The sequence below is a fragment of the Cyclospora cayetanensis genome, unplaced genomic scaffold, assembly GCF_002999335.1.
Source record: "Cyclospora cayetanensis isolate NF1_C8 unplaced genomic scaffold, CcayRef3 CcayRef3_contig_17, whole genome shotgun sequence".
In the NCBI taxonomy this organism is placed as follows: Eukaryota; Apicomplexa; class Conoidasida; order Eucoccidiorida; family Eimeriidae; genus Cyclospora; species Cyclospora cayetanensis.
Window position 1 is genome coordinate 278,642 of NW_020312114.1, and position 23,127 is coordinate 301,768.

At 52.7% G+C, this 23,127-nt stretch overlaps 5 protein-coding genes across 5 annotated transcripts; 2 read left to right on the plus strand and 3 right to left on the minus strand.

Moving 5' to 3' along the window:
• Window positions 1-6,141: 6,141 nt before the first annotated feature.
• LOC34622945 (tropomyosin-1, isoforms 33/34) lies at window positions 6,142-8,214 on the minus strand. Its single transcript, XM_026337217.1, has 2 exons — window positions 7,660-8,214; window positions 6,142-7,581 (listed from the first exon to the last, which is right to left on the minus strand). Exons 1-2 carry the CDS (start codon window positions 8,212-8,214, stop codon window positions 6,142-6,144), a joined length of 1,995 nt encoding a protein of 664 aa, XP_026193002.1.
• A 4,451-nt stretch (window positions 8,215-12,665) lies between these two features.
• LOC34622944 lies at window positions 12,666-13,614 on the minus strand. Its single transcript, XM_026337218.1, has 3 exons — window positions 13,570-13,614; window positions 13,157-13,430; window positions 12,666-12,796 (listed from the first exon to the last, which is right to left on the minus strand). Exons 1-3 carry the CDS (start codon window positions 13,612-13,614, stop codon window positions 12,666-12,668), a joined length of 450 nt encoding a protein of 149 aa, XP_026193003.1.
• A 1,087-nt stretch (window positions 13,615-14,701) lies between these two features.
• LOC113147264 lies at window positions 14,702-16,202 on the plus strand. The gene is made up of 2 exons (XM_026337219.1): window positions 14,702-15,601; window positions 16,101-16,202. Exons 1-2 carry the CDS (start codon window positions 14,702-14,704, stop codon window positions 16,200-16,202), a joined length of 1,002 nt encoding a protein of 333 aa, XP_026193004.1.
• Window positions 16,203-16,609: 407 nt separating this feature from the next.
• LOC34622943 lies at window positions 16,610-18,351 on the plus strand. Its single transcript, XM_026337220.1, has 3 exons — window positions 16,610-17,209; window positions 17,474-17,631; window positions 17,868-18,351. Exons 1-3 carry the CDS (start codon window positions 16,610-16,612, stop codon window positions 18,349-18,351), a joined length of 1,242 nt encoding a protein of 413 aa, XP_026193005.1.
• A 1,232-nt stretch (window positions 18,352-19,583) lies between these two features.
• On the minus strand, window positions 19,584-20,206 carry LOC34622942. The gene is made up of 2 exons (XM_026337221.1): window positions 19,865-20,206; window positions 19,584-19,685 (listed from the first exon to the last, which is right to left on the minus strand). Exons 1-2 carry the CDS (start codon window positions 20,204-20,206, stop codon window positions 19,584-19,586), a joined length of 444 nt encoding a protein of 147 aa, XP_026193006.1.
• Between the last annotated feature and the right edge of the window lie 2,921 nt (window positions 20,207-23,127).

Consider the following 23,127-nt stretch of genomic DNA (forward strand, 5'->3'; position numbering starts at 1 on the left):
CTTTTCTCCTACTTGGCTGTGCACCCGCTTCCCTCGAGGGCGCCGCCTCCGTCAAGGGGCCCCCCGGCTCTGGCGAGGGCCCCTTTGCATTCGCCACAGCAGCAACCGCAGCGGAAACAGCTGCTGGTGCAGCGGCAGCAGCAGCAGCAGCAGCAGGCAGAGACAGCCGCTGTGGGGTCCGTGCGCGTATACAGAGACGCTTCCCGCCAGGTGGTGACAAGCATATTAGGGGGCCCCTCAGCTGTGGGTGTCTCTACAACGCCCTCATCGGGAGCAGAAACAAAGCGCAACAGACTGCGGTCTCTCCTTCTTCGGAAGCGATCTAGCGTCTCAAGCGGAGAGTGCATCCCTGGGGGCAGCATTCCCAGGGAGACTGAGTCAAAAGGCCTCTCCGAGTTCTTTCCCGTAAACATCGAGGAACCCTCCACGGGGGGGGACCTCCCGCCGAGTGACTTGATCACGTCTACTGCCTTTGCCGCCGCCGCTGGTTCCTCGGAAGCAGGAGAAGAAGGGGCGTCTTGCGCGAGCCACACGGATCTGGCCGCCTCAACGGGTGCAGCAACAGCGGGGGCTTGGTCCCCTCCTAAAGGCACTTTCCCAGCAGACGGCGAGGAGGATGCTCTGTGCGATTCGGATGACAGTGACCTATGTGCAGCCTCTCTTGCTGCCCTTTCTGTGGCGGAATCGCTAGGTGGCGCAGCTTCTCGGAGCTCCCCTAGGAGCCACCCCGATGGCCAAGCTTTTAGCTGGAGGGCTGGCAAGCGCTTGCATCTAGGGCTCCCACCTGAGAGCTATGCACTGTGCAGACAGGCGTGAGACGTGCTGCGCATCGACGACCTTGCCGCAACCCCGAACCCTATATGAAACGTCTTGTCGCTCAGAAAATTTAGTGGGGGAAGCAGTTTTCGCGCGTGCTGCTTCAGGGGTCCTGAGGAAATGACTTTTGTGGTTTCTGCTTTAGGTCTGAGGAGGCGCGGAACTTGGTCGTCGTGGCTGGAAGCTATACTGGACGGATTCGGATTTTCGTGAATCTAGCTGGGGTGCTCGCAGATCCTAATCCTTAATATCTGGTAAAGGGATAAGCCTCTCCCGTGAGGCAGTTATGTGGCCCCTCCAGGCGGCAGCAAACTGCTTCATTCATGGCTTCGTGCCTAACCTAACGGGCTGAATGAGACTCTAAGAATAGGAACGCCGACATCGCAGCGATGCGCTTAGTTGCATGCATACACTGCTGCCCTATTTCCCGCTTCTGCACTTGGGGAGTAGTCGAGTCGCATGCAACCAGAAATACACGTGCGGAAGGCGATAGTGCCACCCCGCCTCTTATGCGCTACCTGCGTCCTTCCTTGTAGTTTATGGTCAGGAGATATGGCTGGGATCTGCGTTCCCTCTCTCTATATACATATATCTCGCTCGCTCTGGCTTTGCATGTGCATTACGCAAGGCAAAGAGGCACTCAATGCCTCCCCAAGAGGCGCGTTGCTTAGCCAGCGCAGGTTAGTTCCATGCAGCGCCGCCCATACTTAACGGCATAAAAATTCCCCTGCGTAGGGGACGGCGCTACGTGTCTGGATGGAATGCACTCCGGACGAACCAGGTCCAGAACATGGGGCTTTACGGGTGGAAACGCCTCACTCTGTTCCCAAAGGGAAGCATGGCCACTGCTGCGTAAACCCTAGCGCCTGCAAGCCACCGTAAATCCTTCTTTGCCTCGCGTCTAGGATTGAGCCTTTGGGGTGCGCAACGCGTGATGCAGAGGCACGGCACTTGATGGGATGGCTGCTAAACCGATTCCTAGTGCAGACCGGTAGCTCGCGCTGTCACGGGGGTGTAACTTCAAGGTTTAGGACATGAGGTCCACGGCTCGAGGAATAAGCGCTTTAATCGACTCGATGTATTCTTCCAGGCCGTAGCGGTCTCTAAGATAAGCTGAAATATCCTCTGTGCGGCTCAGCTCCTGTGGCGCATTGGGCAGACGCAAGCATCAAGTGCTCGCTCTTTAAGAGTGCCTCTGCCTGCGAAGCAGCTAACCCAACGGCTCTTTACTGAAACTGAGGGTTTAGGATTTGTGGAGCGATACCTGAAGGACTTGCTTGACTTTTGAAAGCTCCTTGTCTCCTCGGTCTCCTGTCCATGTGCTGACAGGCACACCTTTGCTGGGTTGCATAAGGAAGGAAAACACCGAATTATCAATCAGGCAAACAGACTGTTCCTCGCGCCCCAAGCGCCTCAAGTCTTTTATGTAGACCCCTGAAATGCAGCTGCAGTGCTGCCGGTATAGCCGGTAGGAGATGAGACGCTTGTGCGGGTCGATGACATCCAAAATCTGAAGTCCAATCACAACAAGACACGCCAGCCAAAGCGCACCAAAGCTTTCGCGTCTTTCAACATGCGCACATAGCGAGACTTATTGCGCTCCTGGGGCAATTGCTTTTTACGGGCTATTTCCCCTTCTGCGTATATACGGGCGGGAAGTGCCTGTACGCTACTTTCCTTGTGTCTGCGTGTGTGTGTGTGTGTGTGTGTGTGTGAATGCGTGTGTGTCCATGGGCGACAAAACTCGTGTATCTAGCTGCAACGAAGAGGCGATATATGCTTGCCGATCGATTGAGGCACGTTGCGTGCATCACAATACGCTTTGCCTCTCTTCTGCTGAGAGACAGGCAGTCTGGTGCATACTCTCCCTGGTCAAAGGTATAGGTGTTAGCAGTAGTGGTGGGTAGGCTGTAACACGGCGATGGGATACGCCCTCTGAGCTTCGTGCGCCGTGTGTGTTGCGAGCAGCTGTAGCGACAGCAGAGCCCCAAGCGCACGCATGCACTGTGAGGATGTTGCCAGTTTCCTCTCACCTTGTCTGCATATGCCTGGGAGCTTGCCGTGAACAGAACGACTTCGCCCAAGGAGGCAGCCAGCTCCAAAAGGCTCAGTGCATGGGGCCGTACGTAGATGGAGGCCTGAAAGGCGAATTTAACGGCATAGGGAAGAGGCCATATGACATAGGACTCCAGAGAAGAGGCAGACTAACAGACGAACTGGGGGGGGCAATGCAAATAGACAACGAAGCAGGGCTGCAAACCCCCGCAATCTGCAAGAAACATATTAACCCATGTCAGTGAGCTCTGACCGTCCTATAGCCCTGCGCATACACAGCCATCCACAGGGCACTGAAGGTGATTGTTTCAGTTGAGCGTGTGGGTGGTGGAGCCTGCATGCACTGAAAAGCTGGGCCGAAGGCGATGATGGGCCGTGCGAAGGCGGGTCTACTGTACCGCAGAGGACGGCACATCCATTGTCTAGCGACTCTACCTATGTACAAGGCAAAAGGTTTGAGACGTACAAAGAATTTCGAAGTCGAAACAAGGACATTGAAATCTGGTGGGGATATGGTCTTGTCAAAACTGCAGTGCACTAGAGTTTCATCCAAGTCTGCCGGGCAGGGCACAACGCAATGAGGAGGTACTTATGAGGGCTAGATGCAAAGTCCAGAGAAGGAAGTTTGCGCAACCAATGCAAACGCCGTAGATTTTGGCATACTCTCCAGCAGGCGTCTCTATGCGCCCCAAAACTTTCCCTCCGTTGCGACTGCTTCTGCACCGCCCTGTTCCTTGCTGCTAATCTCTTCGACCCTTTCCGTGTATCCCCCTCGCAGGGAGGCCTACCGAAGGCAAAGGTTATCCTACGCTTCGGTTTTGGGGGCGGTAGGACCGGCTGCACATCGAAGGCAGCCCCTCGAAGACCTGCCATCCGCAAGGCGATACTTTCTCTGATTGAGGCGGAAGGGGGCTTTCGGCTAAGGTGTTCCATATCTAAACGAAACCACGTCCCCAGGGGAATTCCCGCCTCTTCTTCGTCCTCTGCCTCCCCCTCTCCTTCTCCGCCTCCTACGTCGGTGTCTGTGTCTGCCTCGCCCTCGCTCCCGGTCTCTGTTTCACCGTCCGTATCCCTTGACGTCCCGACGCTTGCAGTCGCTCGTGTTCTCGCTGTTCCTCCCTCTGCTTCTAGTCTCCGCGAGACTCTGAAGATGCGGGAGAGGCGACGAAGCATGGAATCGGATGGTCCCACGGCGCAGCGGCCTGGGGTGGCAGACGCTTCTTCTATTGCGGCGGTAGTTGCTGCTGCCGCTTGCGAACTAATTGTCTCTACTGTGGACCCCAAAGCTTCTGCGGCTGCTTTTGCCGCCGCTGCGGCTGTGACTGCCGAAGCTGGAGAGGCATCCACGTCGGTACTGCCGAGGCATTCTTCTGCTGCCACCTCTATAGCGTGTGCAACTGCCTGTGCAGTTGCCGCATCTGTTGTCGCTGTTACTGCAGACGCAGCAACTGCGACAGCAGCGGCCACGGCTACAGCCGCAGCAGGAGACGGCACAGGAACCACCGGGAGCCCGGGAAAAGACTCGGAGGAGATGCCACTGTTGAGGACTTGGTGTTGAACAGGTAACAACAACGGCTCTCGCGTGTTGTTCCTGCTGCAGTGACGCCTCATGCAGGCATTGGTGCAGCTATTGGTGAGTTCGCCGAGCGGTTCTTTGTTGCTGCCACTCACGCTGCTGTTGCCCATATGAATACCACCCCTATCGCTGCCGTTGACACCCCTGGCGAGCTGCGATTCCCTCTCTGTGAGAAATTGCGTCCACGCAGAAGAAAGCCCCAGCCCACAAGCGTTCGCCTTCTTTTCCTCTGCAGACAACACAGAAACCCAAACCCCCAGCGGATTACGCAAGGGGTATCAAAGACTCTGGGTCGCCGCTAGACAGCAAGCACCCTTTCAAGGGAGGGATAAGGGATCTCTAAGGCTTGCTTGGGCGAAGCGTTGAGGTGGCCTTGATGCATTTCCAAATGCAATCCTCTTCAGAGGGCGAGGACCCTATCTGGCAGTGGAGCCCAGGCTCCATGGCTGTGGTGTGGGCCTTAGAAGTCGATGCTACGGCTGGCTCCTCTCCAAGTTGCTGTAGCATGTGGTGCTTCTGATCCTTCAGGGGCACACGCTCCTGAAGGGGTGAAAAAAAGACCTTGCCCAAACCCCAAACCCTGAATCCGAGTCTGCTGTGTGCACTGTGGGTAGGCGGCGAGGGTAAGTGCACAGATCCCGGGAAAACCTAGGCCGCCACAAGGTGATAAATCGAAAAAAGTGTGCTTTTCGGTGAGAGGGTGGGCTATATGCCGTCGAGTTGGCGATGTAGGCCCCCTGCCTGCGCGTTCGGAGCCTCGGGTTTGGTTGCGAGGTCACTCCGACAGCTACATCCCTGGAAAAGGTGCACGGCGCAGAGCCCCAACGAGCTATAATGGTGCAAATCTTGTTAAACGGACTTAAAACTGGAAGCTGCTGTCTGGCGTTTGGGGTTGGGAGACTGTCAAGAAGAAGAAGGGTTCGGTCCCAGGGGCCGCCAGCCGGTGTTACTAGCGGCCGAGAGAGCAAACTCGAGAGCTTCGAGTTTAGGCGGCTTTGGGCTCAAGGCCTCGTCGGTAGTGACTTGGCATGCAAATAAAATGGAATTTGTGTATACGATCAGCTCTGTTCTGCACAAGAAAACTTAGAGAGATAATATTTTTGGCGATGAAACCGCTGGACGGAGTGCTCTACAGTCCTTCGGCCTTCCTCGTAAGGCGAATAGGGCTACACACCCAAAGCCTTGAGTTGCCAAACCTGCTCTAACATTGTTTTAAATAACGCTAGAATCCGAAAAAATCACCGGCTGCCGGCTTAAGACTCTACATATAAGACAGATCAATTGCAGCTCACCGTCCCCCTATCCGGCAGCGCAAGTTGCTGCAGGCTTTAAAATTACGTCCGGCTCAGATAGTCAATAGCTTGTAGAATCAGACGCTGGTGGAAGTGTGTAGGGCTATTAGTGTGCATCGATGCCACAACAGGACCTTTAGCGATAGCTGGATTGGACCTCATCTTGCCATGCAGATGCCTATGAAGCCTTTGGATTCTTACATCTGTAAAGGGGCCTCCGCGGCCATATTGGGTTTCGCATCGTTTTTAAAGACATCCCAAGCCAGTCAGTTCTCATGGCTTTGACTGGGGTGTGGCGTGCACAAGTATATCTGAGGCGAATCTATTAAAAGAACTCAGAGTGAGGACCATCAAAGGTCCCTCGACTGCTTGCCTTATGGCAGTGGGGGGCGCAGTCTCAGCCTAGCAGAATCCAAGAAAGCAACTCAAGGAAGCCTCCGAAGAGACCACCTCATCGGGCTTTCCTGCATCGGGGTCCCTCTCAGGGAGTACTGCTAGCCTGCGCATGCCGAGGAACCCACCTGGAGGAGGGGGCGCACCCCCTCCGCCTCCCATTGCACCTGCAGCATCTGGCAGGCCTCCTGTGGGGCCCCCTCCCCCCCCGAGGAGACTTCCTATGCCAAAGTCTCCTGAAGGCCCAATCATGTTCTGGAGGTTCTGTAGCAGGCCTCCGGGGGGTGGTGGCTGGGGAGCCAAGCCCTCAGGGAAGGCTCCCTCCTCGCCAGGGCTCTGAGGAGCTCCCATAGGATCCGCCCCGACAGGAGCGCCAAACTGCAGGCTGCGGGGAAAGACGGCTGGAGATGGGAGGCCCTCCGCAGAAGGGTCCCCATGGTCCTTCGTGGGAAGCACCCCATAGACCTCAGTAGGCGTCTGCTCTACCAAAGCGCCGGACGCATCAAATACGCTGGTGCCACTCATTTCGTCTGCACTAGTTGCTGAACTGCTGCCGTCACCATGCGATGCCTCGTACCCTGTGGGAAGCATCCCGCTCGCAGTGCTGTACACTTCCTCCCCCTGAAGCCGTCGCTGTTGCTGCTGCTGCGTAAGACGCCTTCCTGAAAAGCCTTCCTGTGGAACACACTGCCTTTCCGCTGAAACAAGCGGGCCTCCGTGTGTCTGCTGCGGAGAAAATGGCACATCTCCTGCTGAGGCTGCCTTCAGGTAGCACCATCGTTTGGCCAGGTTGAATGTGTAAGCAGTGCATTCTAGGAGGTTCTGGCATGCTGCCGCACACGCAGCAAGCGACGGCACTGACCCATCCTCAATCTTCTTGAGGTCGATGCCTCCACTGTCATAGCCATAGAGCAAACAGTCCTCCCTTCCTATCGCTGCTTCTGAGTCTTCTGCCGGAGCTGCTGTGGACTCTGCTCTTAGAGGTACACCCCTTCCTGAATCTTCTGCCAGACTCTCTGTAGACTCTGCTCTTAGAGGTACTCCCCTTCCCGAATCTTCGGCCAGACTCTCTGTAGACTCGCTTGCTACAGGCACACCTCCGTGTAAATCTTCTTCAGAGCTTTCCGCCACAGAGTTTTCCCTTATTGATGATGCTTCTCCTGCCTGTGATGTTCTCGGTGCTTCTGTATCGTCTGCGGCCCCTTGTGCGTTTTGTGATGCTACGCCCGCTGGTGGTGCAGTTTCCTCTGCTGCTGGCGGTTTTACTTGCTCTTCTGCTTCGTTCGCTGTGGTCTCAGTGCTGGCATGCGAAGAGGTGGCTTCCGCTGCTGCTTCCGCTGCTGCTTCCGCTCGGCTGGCAGCTGCAGCGGCAGAAGCAGCACTAGCAGCCGCAGCTGCGGCTGCCCGTTCTGCGCGATCCACTGATTCTTGTTGACGCTCTTGTTGTTGCTGCTGCAGCAGCTGCAGCTGTTCCAGCTGGGATTCGTGCTGCTGCAGCTGCTGCGTGTACAGGTTGACGTGGGTCACAATGGCATCCCTCAACTGCTGTAAATTTATTCCTTTCGTTTCGAGCTGCTTCTGCACCACTCCTAGCACTGATTCCAGCTGAGGGCTCCCGAGGGAGTAGCCCAATCCTTTGTCAATAAGGCTTTTTGCTGCGGCAGCAGCAAGCCTGTCAATCTCCCCTTGTGTTGCCCCTTCTGGGTCATGCTGCTGCTCTTGGCGGTCATTTCGCTCTTTCTGGTCGATTTGCTCTTCCTGGTTATTTTGCTCTTCCTGATCAAATTGCTCTACCTGGTCAATTTGCTCTTCCTGATCAAATTGCTCTACCTGGTCATCTTGCTCTTCCTGATCATCTTGCTCTTCCTGAGATGCCAGACCAAACGCCATGCTGGCTAACTCCGATATCAGCTCCTTTGCCTCTAGACCCGTGTGCTGCAGCAGATGCTGCTGCTCTGGCTGCTGCAGGTGCCTCAGCAGCTGCAGCACAACTTCCGGCGTTGCGCGGGATCCCAGCTGCTCCTGCAAGCCCTCCAAAACGCGTGCAGCCACCTCTCGTGCATCGCTGAGTCGTAGCAACATGAGCAAGAATTAAAGAAGCACGATGAGGCCTACACAAAGCGGCATTAGGGAACTTGCCCCTGCTCATGGCATGGACGCACAGGCAAGCAGCTTGGAGGATAAGGGCTTTGGCTTACGGAACAGCATCTGAAGGATAAGCATCTGCAACAAGAAGCCAACAGAGCGCCAGGAGGAACCCCCAGCTGCTCAACATTGCTTGCCACAAACCCATTCTTCCCATAGAAGCCAAGTCTTTGGCCTTTCCGCCGTGAAGTGTTACTGTTTAGCCTGTACTTTGCAGGAAGGAGAGCAGCTGTTTAGCTTGCCAGGGGCTGCAGCAATCCTCGCTGTATCCGACTGCGCTCCAAAACTCCCACGTAGCCACCACGCCAGATGGGGCACACGAAAAGAAGCGGCGCGCTCCAAACCCGGAGCCTTAATGGAAGTTAAGGCTTTGACTCCTAAAATGCACACCGTAACGGTACAGGATGATGGTCTACGCTTAGCTGACTACGTCTCGCAGGAGGCGGATAGGCTAGCGGTTGTCCTCAACATATCGTGAGTCGTAAACCCTCTCTCGCAGGAAACTGGAGAAAAGGTTTGTCCTGAAATAATAAATAAGGAGGAAAGGAGAACAAAAAAAGGCCGTGGTTCTCCGGAGTGCAGAACGGTAGGCTCTAGCGGGTTGAATTACAGGCTGCTCGAGGAGGGAGAAGTGACCCGCCAGCGGCCCTCTCACACTAAACCTTTCCATATTTTCATCCCAACCACTGGAGCTTCAACCCCAGCTTTAAAGTATCATTTTTTAAAGGGGCATTTGTGTCGCCAACAACCCTAGTCTTTATTCTAAAGCACTAGATATGTGGCTCGTGCAGTTGGCACTGACGAAATCCCACAGGAGCCTCTCTGCATATGCGGCTTGAAAACCCAAGACCCAGACCATTAATTGCAGCCATTAAGTTCCACAACTAAAATTTCATACTTCATGTCAAAAATGTCGTTTTCTCGGGTTTTCACTCCGAACTGTACGCCACGAGACGGGGAGGTCGCAGGCGGTGTTGAGAACTAGTTAATCACGTAGTTGCAGGCATTTAGAACCGTTTTCCAAAAAAATGCTCACACGTAACTAGCGCATACAATTAGTAGAGAGGGCATCGAGGGATCAGCTAGCGGCTCCTACGCACTGGTTGTTGTAGCTCTCGTTTTTGGATCTATAAGGGCAGCCAAGCGACAAAAAAGGATAAAACGCCCATAAACAGCAGTAAATATCAAAAATTTATTAGAAGCTGTTCTAAGCCAACTATTTTTCCTCCCTAAGATGATGGGCAGCTATGTGCATGCCCGTAGCTGCTTTTGGTGTCAAGCAGGCTAAGCTGCAGGTGCCCACTTTCTACTGCACTAGGCTTGTTTGATTAAAAGCTAGTAGTGTAATCACTTGTTGATTTGTGTGTCTGCATGGTTTATTCACGGCAGAGTTCTGTGTAAGTCCGCACAAGAAGACGCAATCTTGGGTGCGTCTGCGCTAGATGCTATGGTCAATTGTGAGCATTCGATATGCTTAAAAGGTATCGGTATGCGCACCGTAGCTGGCCCTCTCCCCACACGCTGTAGCTCTGAGGGATGCGGGCACGAAAGGAGGGTGGGCACTCTAGCAAAACACAAACTAAACTCAAGACTAAATACAAACTAAATAAAAAGTTATTGTCTTCCTACGGAGACATTACATGCAGAACACCTTACACATGGCGTTATACCAGTCTCTTCTTTGCAGCTCACAGGCTCCCTGTTGCCAAGCAGGATAGCCAAGGGCGTAGCAATTAGAGCAAGCTCGAGAATATTTCAATAATGGTATGCAAGCCCACAGAACTACTTCAGGCTGCGCGCAGGTAAAGACCACCTTTTGCCAAGCGGTCATCTGTCGGATTGTCGTGGTTCCTGCAGCCCAAACACAAAATTCCAGGAACACTTGCTAATGAAGGTAACCACTTATGTGCCTTCGAATATCACTGCTTGCCCAGCACTAGCCAAAGATTTGCTGACCTTACGTGACACTGAATGTGTAGTGCAGCTGTTATCCAAGAAAACCGGTGCAGCAGCGCAAAGCTCTTTGTTAATCTGTTTGCGAAAGTAGCGCCTACCTGGCTTAGTCCTGTTAGGCAGTGCATTTTGCCACCCTTCAGCAAACTCTGAGTCTTCAGGAATTGCTAAAGAGTGTGTGTGGCCCTTTTTATTCGCGATGCTACCTCTTTGCTTGCTAAGAATCTTGCTTTCGCTGGTCCTAGTTCTGTTGCATAAGTTCTGGCGTTTTGCATACTCTTGCAGTTCCGGATAATGCGACCCGATTCCCGGCGCTAGAAGCACATGCGTTGTTCGGGGGCTCTCTGTCTCTGCAAAAGAGCGCTGGTTCACTAATGCTGGCTTTTCTCGTTCACCTTCGCCTGTAGAGTAGGGCCAATTGTCACAAGCCCAGCATCCGTTGGTTCTGCATTCCTACTTCAGTCGTCATTTACAGTCAAAGGCGCAAGACCTGCGTTCATCTGCTCGTGGGAACCTGAGCCGTCCATCACTTTGCAGGAATTCACAGATCGACCGATAAGTCCCTGGGTCGCTACCCGCCGTGCAACACATTGAGTTGTAGAAATGAGATAAGCCTCAGATCACCCAGCCGTTTCTTCATGTTGGGGCTTTCGTTAGATCATTATTTTGCAGTTCTGTGAATAATCGGTTAGAGATTTATGTGCTAAAATTAACTTGCATCTCCCAAAGCTTGCTGTTGGCCCGATCAAGGCATACAGGCCAATCTATGGCTTCTCTAAAGGCATGCATTGTGGAAAACCATGGAGGCAAACGACGTCTGCCGTATTAAGCAGTTGAGCCATTGTTGAAACGATGGGCTCTCCACAAGGCACGCCGTAAGAACTGGCTTTCCTCTAGATCAAGGGTTCAAATTGACGGTCATCTTCAACTGGCGAGTAAAATTTTTGTGTACATTACCATCCGTACGTATTGCATGCAGTTTTCTGGCCTTAACATTATCGAAGTATCCAAACCTATCGTTTAGGCTGACGAATTGGGCCTTTCTACCGGCTGTGGTAATGCTTCTGTTTACAACGGGTTTAAGCAGGCCTCTTGCACGCAATAGGCGCTGCACTAGTGTTAGTATTGTCCGAGTGTATCTTTGTTAAACTGTTGCCAACGAATATCAAGTTATCAGGTTCCCAAATGATCTAACCAAAAGTTGGCAACTGGTGTAGGAAAATGTGATATTCTCCTGCATCCACAGCCATTTTTACAAGCGTGGAACGAGCTGCATCTATGCATATAACGCTACTAGCTAGAAACCTCCATTCGGACTCAAAGTAGGGAGACACTTCAGTCTACACTTGATGCGAACTTGGCGGGAAGTTATCACATTATTTTAAAAGAGTTCACCCCGTTGTCTGCCAGCTTCCCCTAAGGAGTATCAGCATATGGAGAGGAGGCAGCGAGGGTGCACGTTGCTACACCTTAGGTCGCTGAGCACTCACAGCTAGCTGGGCACAGCAAGTAGCTTTCACGCTGAATAACTGCGTCTAGTTCTACTAAAATAATGCTACTCTGCTGTAAATAAGAGACAAGAACAGCCAAAACAAGTCACTTCTTTTAAAATTTTGAAGTACTTTTTGCTAGTGTAGAACAAACTGCAAGAGTAGTTGAGCTCCCTACGAGCACCTCCATCGCCTTAAGGCAGCAGCTCGTTGCGCGAGCACATTGTGTGTTCCCGGCTTTCGTGCTGACCCTCTAAACGAACGTAGTGTGTTAGGCAATTACTGGAGTACTCTCCCTTTAATGGCATCCTAAAGCACATGGTTTGGTCCCAAGTTCAATACCAGAGCTGAGAAGAAAGCTGTTCGATGTTGCTAATATATATCTGCGTCCACTTCTTGTTCTCGACTTGCAGGGTCCCGGCATTCGGAAAGACAGGACAACTAGTGAACGCCTATTCCGGATACTGGGCCTATCAAGTGTTCACCCGTCCGCGAATGCACAGTGCAACTTAGCGCACAGGCACTCGGACTTCACTCCTGGAGTACTGCGTTTGCTATTGGTAACCCCAAGCAGCTGGTAAATAAAGGCAGCCAAGCCGGTCAGTCAATTCTGAATCGATTTATAGTAAAAAGCAAGCGGTGTAGTAGAAAATGTGTCAAGGTATGAAATGGCCTGATATAACTAGTGCGGGGCTGTTCTGCAGGACGCAGGCCAAATCACACCGATCAGATTTCCTGGTGCCGTCTAGAGGAGCTCGCGACCCACGGTGGGCAGTTCCTCTAGCGCAAATAGAGCGGCATTAGGACTGTTATGGCCACACACGTATTCTGCACCTGCGGAGAAAGCTGCCTGAGCTGATGGTCAGAGAGTTTTCTCGGACGGTGCTAGGGTGCGGATTTCGCTGCCTAATCTTCCCTCCGCGCTGTTTCTTCATGTTCCCTGGTCTACACGCCCAACTTGGTTACAGCAGTCGGAGGAACAAGCCCTTGTCCTCTCCACCCGGCCCCGAGCGTCTGATTTGGAGGCTTGTCAACAAGGAAGGCATCAATCTGGTTGAGTGTTTCCTGTTGCATTGCTTCGATTTTTTTGTAGAAAGAAGAAACTGTGTGGCCCTCGGATAGCACTGGGGGATTTAGCCGGCTCTCCATGGCGCTGATGGTTTCTTTCAAGAGAGAGGCAAAATCGTCGCATAGTCTCTCGCAGCCCCCACGGAGGTCTAAGGCAGCGAAGCAACAGCAAATCCATAAGTTGCGAGCATAAGCAGAGAGCCGAGCTCCCAAATGTCAGCCAGAAGGCGAACAGATCATTCACCAGCAGCTTGCACACTGCCTCCCCTTGCGTATGCAGAGGGATGCGGAAAGCGTTCGGCATCACCCTCAAAAACGCGAAAGCCAACGCATCGTGTTACTTAAGTACTGTTGCTACTACGTGTCACACTCCTGCTGCCTGGCAGATGGCGCTACAGTAGTATTCTTGCCTTTGATAGCGAGGCCAGAATCTGCGATTTCAATATCCATTTGCTTGGAGATTTGTTTCTGTTGCAGCAGCAACTGTTGCAGTTTTTGCTGCTCATGTTGCAGTTGCAGCTGGAGCGCTTTGCCTTCTACAGCCTCTTTCTCCTGCAGCTCCTTCAACTGCCTATCCAGGTCTTCCCCCATCAGTGCGCGCCTTCGCGACCTCTCCTTCACATCTTTCTCGAGACTCCGCAGCTACAGCGTTGACAACAGCAATACTACAGAACATGTGGGCAGCGGCTGCAGAATTCTGGCTGCATCAGTGCATCGTAATAGTGCTTCTCAACTTGGAGCGGGTCCTAGGAGCCTTCTTACGGTACAGACCCTAATTTACTGTGCCTGGTTTTAAATATTTTCGGGAACCTCTAGTACCCTCCATTCCCGCGCTATAATGTTTCTTTAGGCATCATTAACAGTCTACATGATTTTAGGCTTCGAGGGACTGGAATACATCACTGACATAGCAACCCTCTAAAAGCCTATTAATCCCGCACAGTGCACTGGGTACTCGGGCGGCTACGGCGTGCCCGAAAGATGCACGACGGCTTTTCCCCTCCCTTAGCGTGCCACCGTTTGAAATTATCTACTTCTTGCCTTATCTTCTAAAAGCCTTTCTTCTGCAAGGGCATCAAATCGCTTCTCCTTGGCATAGATGAACTGCCTCTCCAGCTGCAACACCTGCTGCAGGAGTTCTCTGTTTGTTTTCTCCAGCTGTGCTTGCAATGCAGCCTTGTTAGGGCCCTTTAGGGGGCTCTTGCCCTTGGCCTTGGCCAACATTTGAAGTCTCACTGCCCATTACACCGCGTACCTTCGAACTCAGACAAACCCGTATACTCTTGCGCTCAACACGACAACCTTCGCACCATATACGCCGCATAAAGCCTCTTAAAATGGAGCTCGTACTCAAACTCCTTAAATTTATGCTTTAAGTTACGGAAAAAGAAGCAAGACAGCTCAAGACACATCAGGGGCCCGTGGTATTTGGGGGCCCCCGAGCATTTTAAGGGTCTGCACCCATATGTGGACACAGGGTGGGGCTGAGAGCCTTAAAGTGAAGCCTTATCTTGTCACATTTCTATTTTGTCATTTCCAAAGGCAAAGGAGCGCACAGTATTCTGTACAGGCTCCCAGGGTGCAGTGGAGGACATGCAACGGAAGGCTCCCGCCCGCCAACGGGTCCTATAGTACCTCCCACTGTACCCTCTGGCCAAAAGCCACCCAACCATACTGCACCTTAGTCCGCAGACTGCTTTTTAGAGAAGCTCTTAAGCGCATTTCGAACCCTTGATTTGCGTGTTCCTCGCAGCAGTAGGTGCTCGCGCGCCATCGCTCTGCGTCAAAATAGCCCTTGGAGGGCCTGCAGGCTCGTATCACTAGGGCCTGAGCCCTTCAAACTACCTGCAAACCCAAAGCACCTCTTTAAGGGCCTTCCTTTCGCTGGCTATCGCCTGCAGCAAAGCGCCGAGATGATGATGCAGCGTGCAGCGAATACCCTGGCACGCCCTCCTGTAGTAGGGGCGGCCTCTTGGAAAGTACGTGGGTACTCCCTGGGGTCGGACTCTCTGGCAAGTCTTTTTTGTCGAACCTCTGGAGCATCCAGCGCTTTGCAGAGCAATTGTCGGTGGTATATGGGCCCCCGTAGGAGCCCTACAGGCCCGAGCGCTGGCAGCAGCAGCAGCAGCTCGCACACGAGCAGCAACGGCAGCGCTGTCAGCAGCATTGGAGCCAACACCTCTCCTGCTGCTTCCTTTCCGATATTCAGCACAACTTCGATGGTGACGGTGCGACCCTCTCCTCCCACCCTGGACAGCATCAGCACCGCTGGCACCACGGGAGGTCCTCAGGGGGCCCCCCAAACATTCCTGCGGGAGGGAGGCATCACGTTTTCCTTTCTTCCTAAGCTCGCTTCTAACAAAACCTTTGATAAGGCAGCAAGACTCACCGTTCTCCTCAAGGCCAGGCACATTGGCTGCCTCTTGGGACCCCTTCCGTGGGCCCCCCGGAGCATCCATGGGGGTGAAAATCCGGGCAGTAGGAGCCTTCAGGAGACTGATGCCTCTGCAGCGGGAGAAGAGTGGCAGCTGGAAGCACCGTGCGGATCAGGATACACTTTAAGAATTACTCAGCACTCTACGAAACCCCAAACGCATGTCTGCATTGCGCTCCTGCAGCAACACCCGGACCAGCTGCAGCCGCAGCTGCAGCAACAGAAGCAGAGAATAGTGCACCTAGTTGCATGCTCTAAAGGGGAGTGGCTCACGCTGCAAATGCTATTGCAGCAGTCCCTTCCCTTACTGTTCAATTGGACAGCGCAGTCTCTTCAGGCTGCCGCAGAGGATGAGGCACAAACAAATTCCAACTTGCAGGCTTGAGGATCGGCGGCGCAAAGTCTTTTATCGATTTTCTCTACGCCGGAGTCTACTGCAGTGTTCTCTGCCTTCTCATGAGAGCCCGTGCAAGTTGAGAGCGCTCTCGTAGACAGGGCAAGCGATAACTCTCGTTGCCGGAGACCGGAGGGAAGAGGGTGGGGTATGAAGGCCTTTGTCTCGACACAGAGCGCCGTTTGGTACACAATTTTGAGCCTTTTGTAAATTTATAGTGCAAGCACACTAGATGCACGGGCTGATGGATTGAGGCTGAGTTTTGGCGCGTAGGGACGTTTGGAGGCGTATACTTAAGGGCGCAAGGGATAGTATTTTCAGAATACAGTGAAAAGGTATGGCGATACGGGTGTGTGGCACCAGGTGTTTACAGCTTGAGTAGAGGCGCTGCGTGAGGCCTTTGCACGTACCCGAAAATATAGGGGCTGATTAGTCATCTGCTGCCTCATACAGTGCAGAAACACTATTTCACTTTACTCTTTAGGAAAGACGAGCGAACGACCTATGCTCAGCCTTATTTCCAGCTGATTGTTGGTCGCGAGTTGCTCGTTTACCAGTAGTTGGCGCAGCTGCAGAGAAACTATGAATAAATGACATCGGACCGGTAATCGCAACTGTTTTCTTTTTTGCTGGCCATTAACATACGAATTTACTCCGTTATGTAAAAGTGGATTCCATAATATGCAACAGATTCCGACTGGGAGCTCGTGGAGCTATAGCGACGGCAGCCACCGCCCATGCTACTCCCAAAGTTTGTGCAACCTGGATCCAGGAAACGCAAATTAACATTTAAACTCCTCTGTTTACTCTTTAAAACGTCATTTGTCGAATGTGGCACATTCATTAAGCACCTGACCGCCAGCCGGCTCCAGCGGTCGCTCTCTGGTTCCGCTTCCTCCAACTCTTTGCTTCCCGCGCTCGTGGTGGGCCCTGCGCTACCTTAGGATACCCTCAGCATTCGTTTATTCCTTCTGCTATATATCAGCTAGCTCAATGGTGCATGCCTGCTCTTCTTCTGGGGGCCCCCTTTCCGCAGCCTCTGCGATTTCCGGGGCCCCTCGGTGTCTGTCCAGGGGCCCTGTAGGCGTCCATCAACATGAAATACGGCCGGCAGACACCCTCATTTCTATCGCTGGGGAGTATAATGTGCCACTGGCCGAATTGATGCGTCTGAATCGGCTCAGCAGCTCGGAGATTTGGTTCAGGAAGCATCTCTGCATCCCTTGCAGGGACCCTGCCTGCCGCGAGCACTCAGACACTCTCACGACCAAGCAAGAAGTCCATGAGGGCTCAAATGTGGAGCCTTCGGACAGAGAGGAGGCTCCCTTCAGAGCTTGTAACGTAATCACACGCATGTCTACGGAGAAGCTACAATCTGAGGCGGACAATGTAGAAGAGTGCAAAGGAGCCCCTCAAGCCATTGCGCGGGAGCTTCAGGATGTGGCAGGGGCGAGGGGTCCCCCTGAGGCCCCCCTGAGTGATGTCTGTGACGAGCTGCAGCGGAGCGCTAACTTGGCAATGCTTGTCGAAGGTTTGGTGAGGGAGACTGAGATTCATCCGAGACTGGCAAGGCACAGGATCCTTGCGCGAGATGTACGCTGAGCGATAATACCCAGAAGACGGAGTTGAGTAAATGCTGCGTCAAGCGGGAAATAGTCCCGTTGCACGATCCTTGACAGAGGAGCTGTGGCCTTTGAAGAGAGTTGCTTGAACTGAAAATCGTGCAGCCCAGCGAACACGTGCAGAGCAAAGGGCAACGCACAGGGGAAGCAGACGGACGAGCGAATCCGCGCCCGCAAAAAAATTGCAAGTGAAAGGGGTGCAAAGTGTGGTACACGTTTCATTGTGCATGTGCAGCTGGAATATGACTTGGCTCTGCGCGACTGCCTAGACCTCCGTCGCTGGCAGCGCGAGTTGGACTTGACAGTTCCTGAAGTCCTCTCCTATTTGGTACTTCACGATGACGACATCGACAGGGCGTATGCAGCGCTCGTTGATGACGCTAATTGGCACTCGTACGTTGGGCTTTGCCTGGCGAGAGGGCTTCGGGTCTGAGTGCTTCCAGTCTACCTACTTGCACCTCTTGTTTCTGCGTATGTCTGCTGCAAACTTTTGGCGTATACTTGACTGGCCGCTTCCCGTGCTCAGCTTTTCGTCCATACGATTACACTGTTCGGGCCTTTAGGATGTACCGCCTGTGTTCCGTATTCTGCGATCTTTTTTGTTTTCGCTGCCTGTCTGTTTGCTGCAGGGAAATTCACAAGGCCAAAGCACGCCTATCCCCTCCTCGCTCGTCTTGGATCTCCCAAATAATTCCCCGTTTCTGCGTAAGGGCCTCCACTGCAGCTAACAGCATAGGCCTGGGGCCCCCAACCGGGGCTGCGCAGGGCCCCGAAGTGTACCAGGGAGCCTGGGGGAACGTAGTCGCTCCTGCGACAGGATCACCTCAAAGGATTGGGGAAAACAACAGAGGGGGTCTCCCAGTCACAGTGCCTGCTCAACTGATTGGACGGCCGGCTACTGCGGCAGGTGTAAGCCTTGTCGAGGGTACTCTGGACCCCTCCATTCCAGAGTTTTTCTCCACCTCTCTAGAAGGACTCAGGAGGAGGAGGAGGGGAGTCTCCGGCTGCACAGAAGCTGCCACTTTAGGAGCCTCCTTGGGAACCCTTTTGCAAGCGCCTATTGGGACAGCAGTGGACGAGGTGGCCGACCACGTAGACACGCAAGACCAGTAGGGTGTTGCTGTGCATAGGCATATGGGGTTTATTTTTTCACTGGCCGCACGTCGGTATCTGCGGACATGTAACTCTTTGGCTTGGTATGACCATCTGTTGGTTTTTGTAAGTGCATATGTACATACATACATATATATATATGTATATGAGCACCTGTGTATACGCGAATTTGTGCAATGTCAAAACTTTCCACCTGAACCCGTTCCCTCTATACCCGACGAGACTCCCCCTGTTGTTTTTTTTTCGTACGCGAAAGGCCGTGCCGTTTGAGTCCTGTTCCTTCTATCCAAACGCTTTCCAGCGTGTTCAGAACGTGACGTATTATTCCCGTGACCAGGATGACAGTCTAGGGTTTCTATCATTCTAGTTGCCCCCGATGCGGTGCCTAGGGGTCTAGAAGACCTATGGGACTACCCATGGCATTGCAATGGTTTTGTTGTAACGCCCTGCTATCTTGATGGGGTTGACTGCCACGGGGCTTGCACGTGTCCTCTTTTGACGTACAATGCTGCACCTCCAAGGGCCTGGCAGTGAATACTCTCGCTCTTCTCAGCTTTTTTTCGGGGAGCAATTGCCAAGGTCTTCAATTTTTGGAGTTTTCAAAATATGTGTACGCACTTTAGCTAGTCTGTCCAGGAGAGAGCGCAAAATTGCGCTCAAGATTGAGGAATGCACGTTTTCACATATGCTGAATACCACGGATGGCAACAAGCTGATCAGCAACTTCCTCAACCACAAGCTTTAGGGTGCAGAAAGATACTTTTATTTGATCAAGAGGTGCAACTGCTTGCTCAGGGTTTCGGGGCTACATGCCCTCTCCCATAAGCGCCTGTTCGTACATTTCTTGAGGGGTTTGCGGCGTTGTGATTTTCCTTGCTTCTTCTGCGATTGCCTCCTCCGTCTCGGCCTGCACGGTGATTGCGGGCTCACAGAGGCGCTTGCTATTTCCGATGATAGGCATGCATGCAGTGGTCTTCATGATTTGCTCAGCAGAAAATACGGGGGCACCCTACCTGGGGGAATACGCATATGGAGCTCCGAGGACCGAAACGCACAAGGCGCTAACTGCAGTTCGTGTTTTTCATGTTCTTAGCCTTGCTTGTCAGTCTGAGTACAAGTGCAAAAAGGAGAGCTTACGCTGTGCCAGCGTTTCGGGGCTCGGTTCTTCATTCGGGCCTAAAAGGGTGTCACACGAGTTGCCTCTCTGATTGCATGCTGTCAAACGGGGCTGTTCAATTACTGGGGGCAGATGTTGGGACGGCTTCTGCAACTCCAGGAAGCGATGCTGCTTTAGGGGTCTCGGACGCCACATTGTTGATAAATATAAAGGGCACCTGGAGTTCATAATCGTTTGAGAGAAGAAATTATTATGTAAGTAAAAATGATCTAGAAATTTTAGCTTCCCCACTCAGCATTCGATACAAGAACACACGGTTGATTTATCCTTCTCAGGATCCCTTTACTGACTAAACCAGAGCTAAGCTGCTATACAAATTTCGAGCAAATAGTTTACCTGCTGACTTTCCTCTATAGGCAATCCGACACCAGGGACTTGGAAAGTTTGAATATTACTGGGGGCCTTGTTTTCAAACATGACTCCCTCTGGGGGCACGTTGGCAGGAGGTAGTGCTACCACCCTGTGAGTTGACGGAATGACCGAAACGCTTGCTTGCCCCGGATGTATCGCCTCTTTGAGAGGTACGTGCTCAGGAGCTGAAGTCTCTACCTCTCCGGGCTCCTCTTGGAACTCATTTTCACCAGTGGGTAACGGCGGTAATTGGGAAGATGTAGGATAGATGATGCAGGACACGGCCAGCAAAGCAAGGATAAGTGGAAGCTTTGCATTTTCAAGCATTGTCAAGGGATGCCGGTAGAGGAGATTTGAGAAAAAACACTCCCCAAGGGGATTACATCGAGAAGAAGTTGCAAGCTCAGTTTGTAGCTGTCGATACACTCTAGGTATCCAGAACATTTGTCATGAGGCAGGGTATGCGGTTGGGACTCTACTTCTTTCTATTTCGGAGCTCTTAATATGATAAATTAGGCAAGCAGCCTGAACTAAGAAGGTTCCTCTGACTCGCATACGCACAGGTACTCCCATAGAGTGGGCTGAATGCATTCGGGCAGTGGAATGCCGTGTTTGTGCACAATAGTCCATAGACATATTGTCCTTCTCGTTCAAAACACATGTCGGCTCACGGAAAAAGTCCCCAAGGTAACTAGACGAGCACATTTCAAGTTTAGGCTTTTGTTCACATGGGTGCTGCTCCCTGCAGAGCTGGTTCAGTTTGTACGAGGGTCTATAAATACTAGAGCAACCATGAATAATTTGTCACTTGTGGGCCCCAAATGCCCTTACTTTATCTTAATTTGCCGTTTATAGGTCTCTTAACACACTGGAAAGTCTATTCTTGTGGTATCTCATGCAGGGTCGGTGTTTTGGTCGTCCGAGACACTCAGGTTTAACGGAACCGGATCGTGTGATAAAGGACAAGGCATTCCAAAAAGCACACAGCAGAATTAGATACCACAACCACAGCAGAGCCTGAATAAATGGACTCCGTTCTTCAGTTCGTTATTTTCTCCAGACCGAGACATGTAATGCGAACACAGCTGGTGTGAGCTGAAGGAAAGTGACCCCTCTGTACCAGAGACCGTGCAGTTTATTTCCCTTAGTCTCTCCGATTTACCACTGAAGTTCACCTTTTTAGTTTATCACACACTCTTGTGACACTTTGTTTTATATTTGAATCACCCGGAAGAGGCTGGATACGTGTGTGGCTGCTCCTCCTACAGCAGTGCCACCACCAGCCCGCGCCGTGACCGGCTGAGTTGTTGATGTCGCGTTTCCGGTATCGCCGATGAATAGAATAACCTTTTGTCTCTCTCATTTCTAGGGGCCATTAATCCATACGCGAAACCCTCACCATCGCTGTTAGTTTGTGTAATTTCTCCTTGTTTTCCTCGGCCACAGCTCGCCGCCTCTGCTGGTTCAGTCGAATCGCAGCCCTCTGGTGCGCGTTTCACCCCTGTTTCCGCCTTCACTTGTCTTATGTGCTTTTGCTGCAAGTACTCCTCACTGACATTCTTTCCTTGGTTCTGCGCGTTCTGGCAGGTGGGACACTCCTGCAGCGGGAATCGGGGTGTATCTGCAGCTGCCGCAATTGCACGCCTTCTCCGCTCCACACAAGCGCAACCGCTTCTTACCGAATCCTTGCGAGCTCTCATGCAGTGAGGTCAGGGGGCTCCCAATACATTCATTTCAGGTCGGAGTTTGCCCTGGCGTCCCCCCGGCCTCCCCACAAAAAAGGGGTCTCCAATTGGCACTGCTTCAGAAACCGCACTTTGCAAAGGGCCTGACAAACGGGCAGTCATATCTCCTCCCAGCTTCAGGTACACCAAGGGCATCCGTCCTTTCGGCGTTCGCCTTTCTTTACCTTACAAGGGGTTCGTGCTGTGGCTCTGCCGCAAAACGCTCTCACATCGCAGCAGCGCGCACACATACATCCCTTTGGCCCCCGTCCCCGGCCTCATCTTGTCTCAGTCTGTCACCGAAAGGTCCCCGGCTCAACCGCAGCCCTCGCGTCTCATTAGTGTTCCTAGTTAGCTAGGTCTTCCCAGGCAGCGAGCTGCCAACAAGGTTAAGCTCTGTATTCGTCCCTCGCGATGCAGCCTCTTTGCGAGCCTGCTCCATTCGGAGCCGTCCCTCAGGACGTTGGTCCTCGGGATAAACCGATCGGATCTTCTCTGGCTTTGTTTGGGGGGGGGCAGCGGCGCACTTTGGGGTCCACGGTGCCCCCCCCTCCACCGTACCCCAGCGGGCATCACACCTTGAGTGAGATTGAACTGGCTACCTTTAGGACCCAGCTGTGCGAGCAGCACCGGAGGAACAAGTGCACAAATGCCGATGCCTGTCCTCATTCGCATTGTCTTACTTGGCAAAGAAGAAATCCGTATGAGATTCTGTATTTGTAAGTTCGAAATTTTCACATGCGCTCCCCGCTTTGCGATTGGCATTGCTGCTTCCTTCCCTTCAGTAAGCGCCTCGTAGCAGCTCGCATGCCTGTTGCTCTTCTGGTGCGAATGGGGCGCTCTCGAGTTTTTTTCTTACAGTGCCTCCGCGCAGTGGTGTACCCCTACGATTTCCATTGTAGTTGCCTACCTTCATGACTTGTCAATTGTGACGAATGAGGAACGTGTCGCTTTGTCACGTAACGCAGTGGAGGTGGCTGGCCCACGTGCCTCCTTTGCCTAGGTGTGCTCATGCATGAGACTCGTAGTCGCTGCCGCTCTCTCTGTCAGCCTTCTCTTCTTTTGCCACCGCTCTATAAGGCTTTCATGCGGGCAAATAAAGAAATCCTTGCGGCTCAAGAAGCTGCATCTATTCGTGTGCCTTTCTGCCGCAACCTACGCATACTTGCTTTATAATCATCTCTGGCCGAACAGCCCCAAGTTGCTGCACGCAGCTGTGTTAACAGCGCTTGCTTACGAGTTGCATGCTTCCTCGTGCCTCCGTACATGTGCAGGCAGGGCTTCCTGCATAGAGCGTTTGTCTCTCTCTGTCTCTCTCTTTCCCTGCCCGCCCCTTAATGTGTCTCTCTTTCGCCATGTCTATGCATAGATGTCTACGTGCTTCATCTCGTTAGTGTGCAGTTAGCAAAGTCTGCCTCGCAATCCGGCAAGCGCCTGCCGTTGCACCGCGTTCTGTCATGCCGCTCTCCCGCGGCGTGTCTGTGTATTGCTGCAGCCCCCAGCTTTGTCCGGGGATAGAATTCC

Bases quoted from the DNA above. Each gene is read 5' to 3' on its own strand.
- LOC34622945 (XM_026337217.1), bottom strand. From the start codon at position 8,214: ATGTTGCTACGACTCAGCGATGCACGAGAGGTGGCTGCACGCGTTTTG. The intron at 7,582-7,659 runs GTGACCCACGTC...CTGCTGCAGCAG, and splicing joins AGCAGTTGAGGGATGCCATT to CAACAACAAGAGCGTCAACA.
- LOC34622944 (XM_026337218.1), bottom strand. From the start codon at position 13,614: ATGGAGGGTACTAGAGGTTCCCGAAAATATTTAAAACCAGGCACA. The intron at 13,431-13,569 runs GTAAATTAGGGT...TCAACGCTGTAG, and splicing joins AATATTTAAAACCAGGCACA to CTGCGGAGTCTCGAGAAAGA. The intron at 12,797-13,156 runs GTGACACGTAGT...AAAAAATCGAAG, and splicing joins ATCTGCCAGGCAGCAGGAGT to CAATGCAACAGGAAACACTC.
- LOC113147264 (XM_026337219.1), top strand. From the start codon at position 14,702: ATGATGATGCAGCGTGCAGCGAATACCCTGGCACGCCCTCCTGTAGTA. The intron at 15,602-16,100 runs GCTTGAGGATCG...TTTACTCTTTAG, and splicing joins AAACAAATTCCAACTTGCAG to GAAAGACGAGCGAACGACCT.
- LOC34622943 (XM_026337220.1), top strand. From the start codon at position 16,610: ATGGTGCATGCCTGCTCTTCTTCTGGGGGCCCCCTTTCCGCAGCCTCT. The intron at 17,210-17,473 runs GTACGCTGAGCG...GTGCATGTGCAG, and splicing joins ACAGGATCCTTGCGCGAGAT to CTGGAATATGACTTGGCTCT. The intron at 17,632-17,867 runs GTACGTTGGGCT...TGTTTGCTGCAG, and splicing joins GATGACGCTAATTGGCACTC to GGAAATTCACAAGGCCAAAG.
- LOC34622942 (XM_026337221.1), bottom strand. From the start codon at position 20,206: ATGCTTGAAAATGCAAAGCTTCCACTTATCCTTGCTTTGCTGGCCGTG. The intron at 19,686-19,864 runs GTAAACTATTTG...TATGAACTCCAG, and splicing joins CTATAGAGGAAAGTCAGCAG to GTGCCCTTTATATTTATCAA.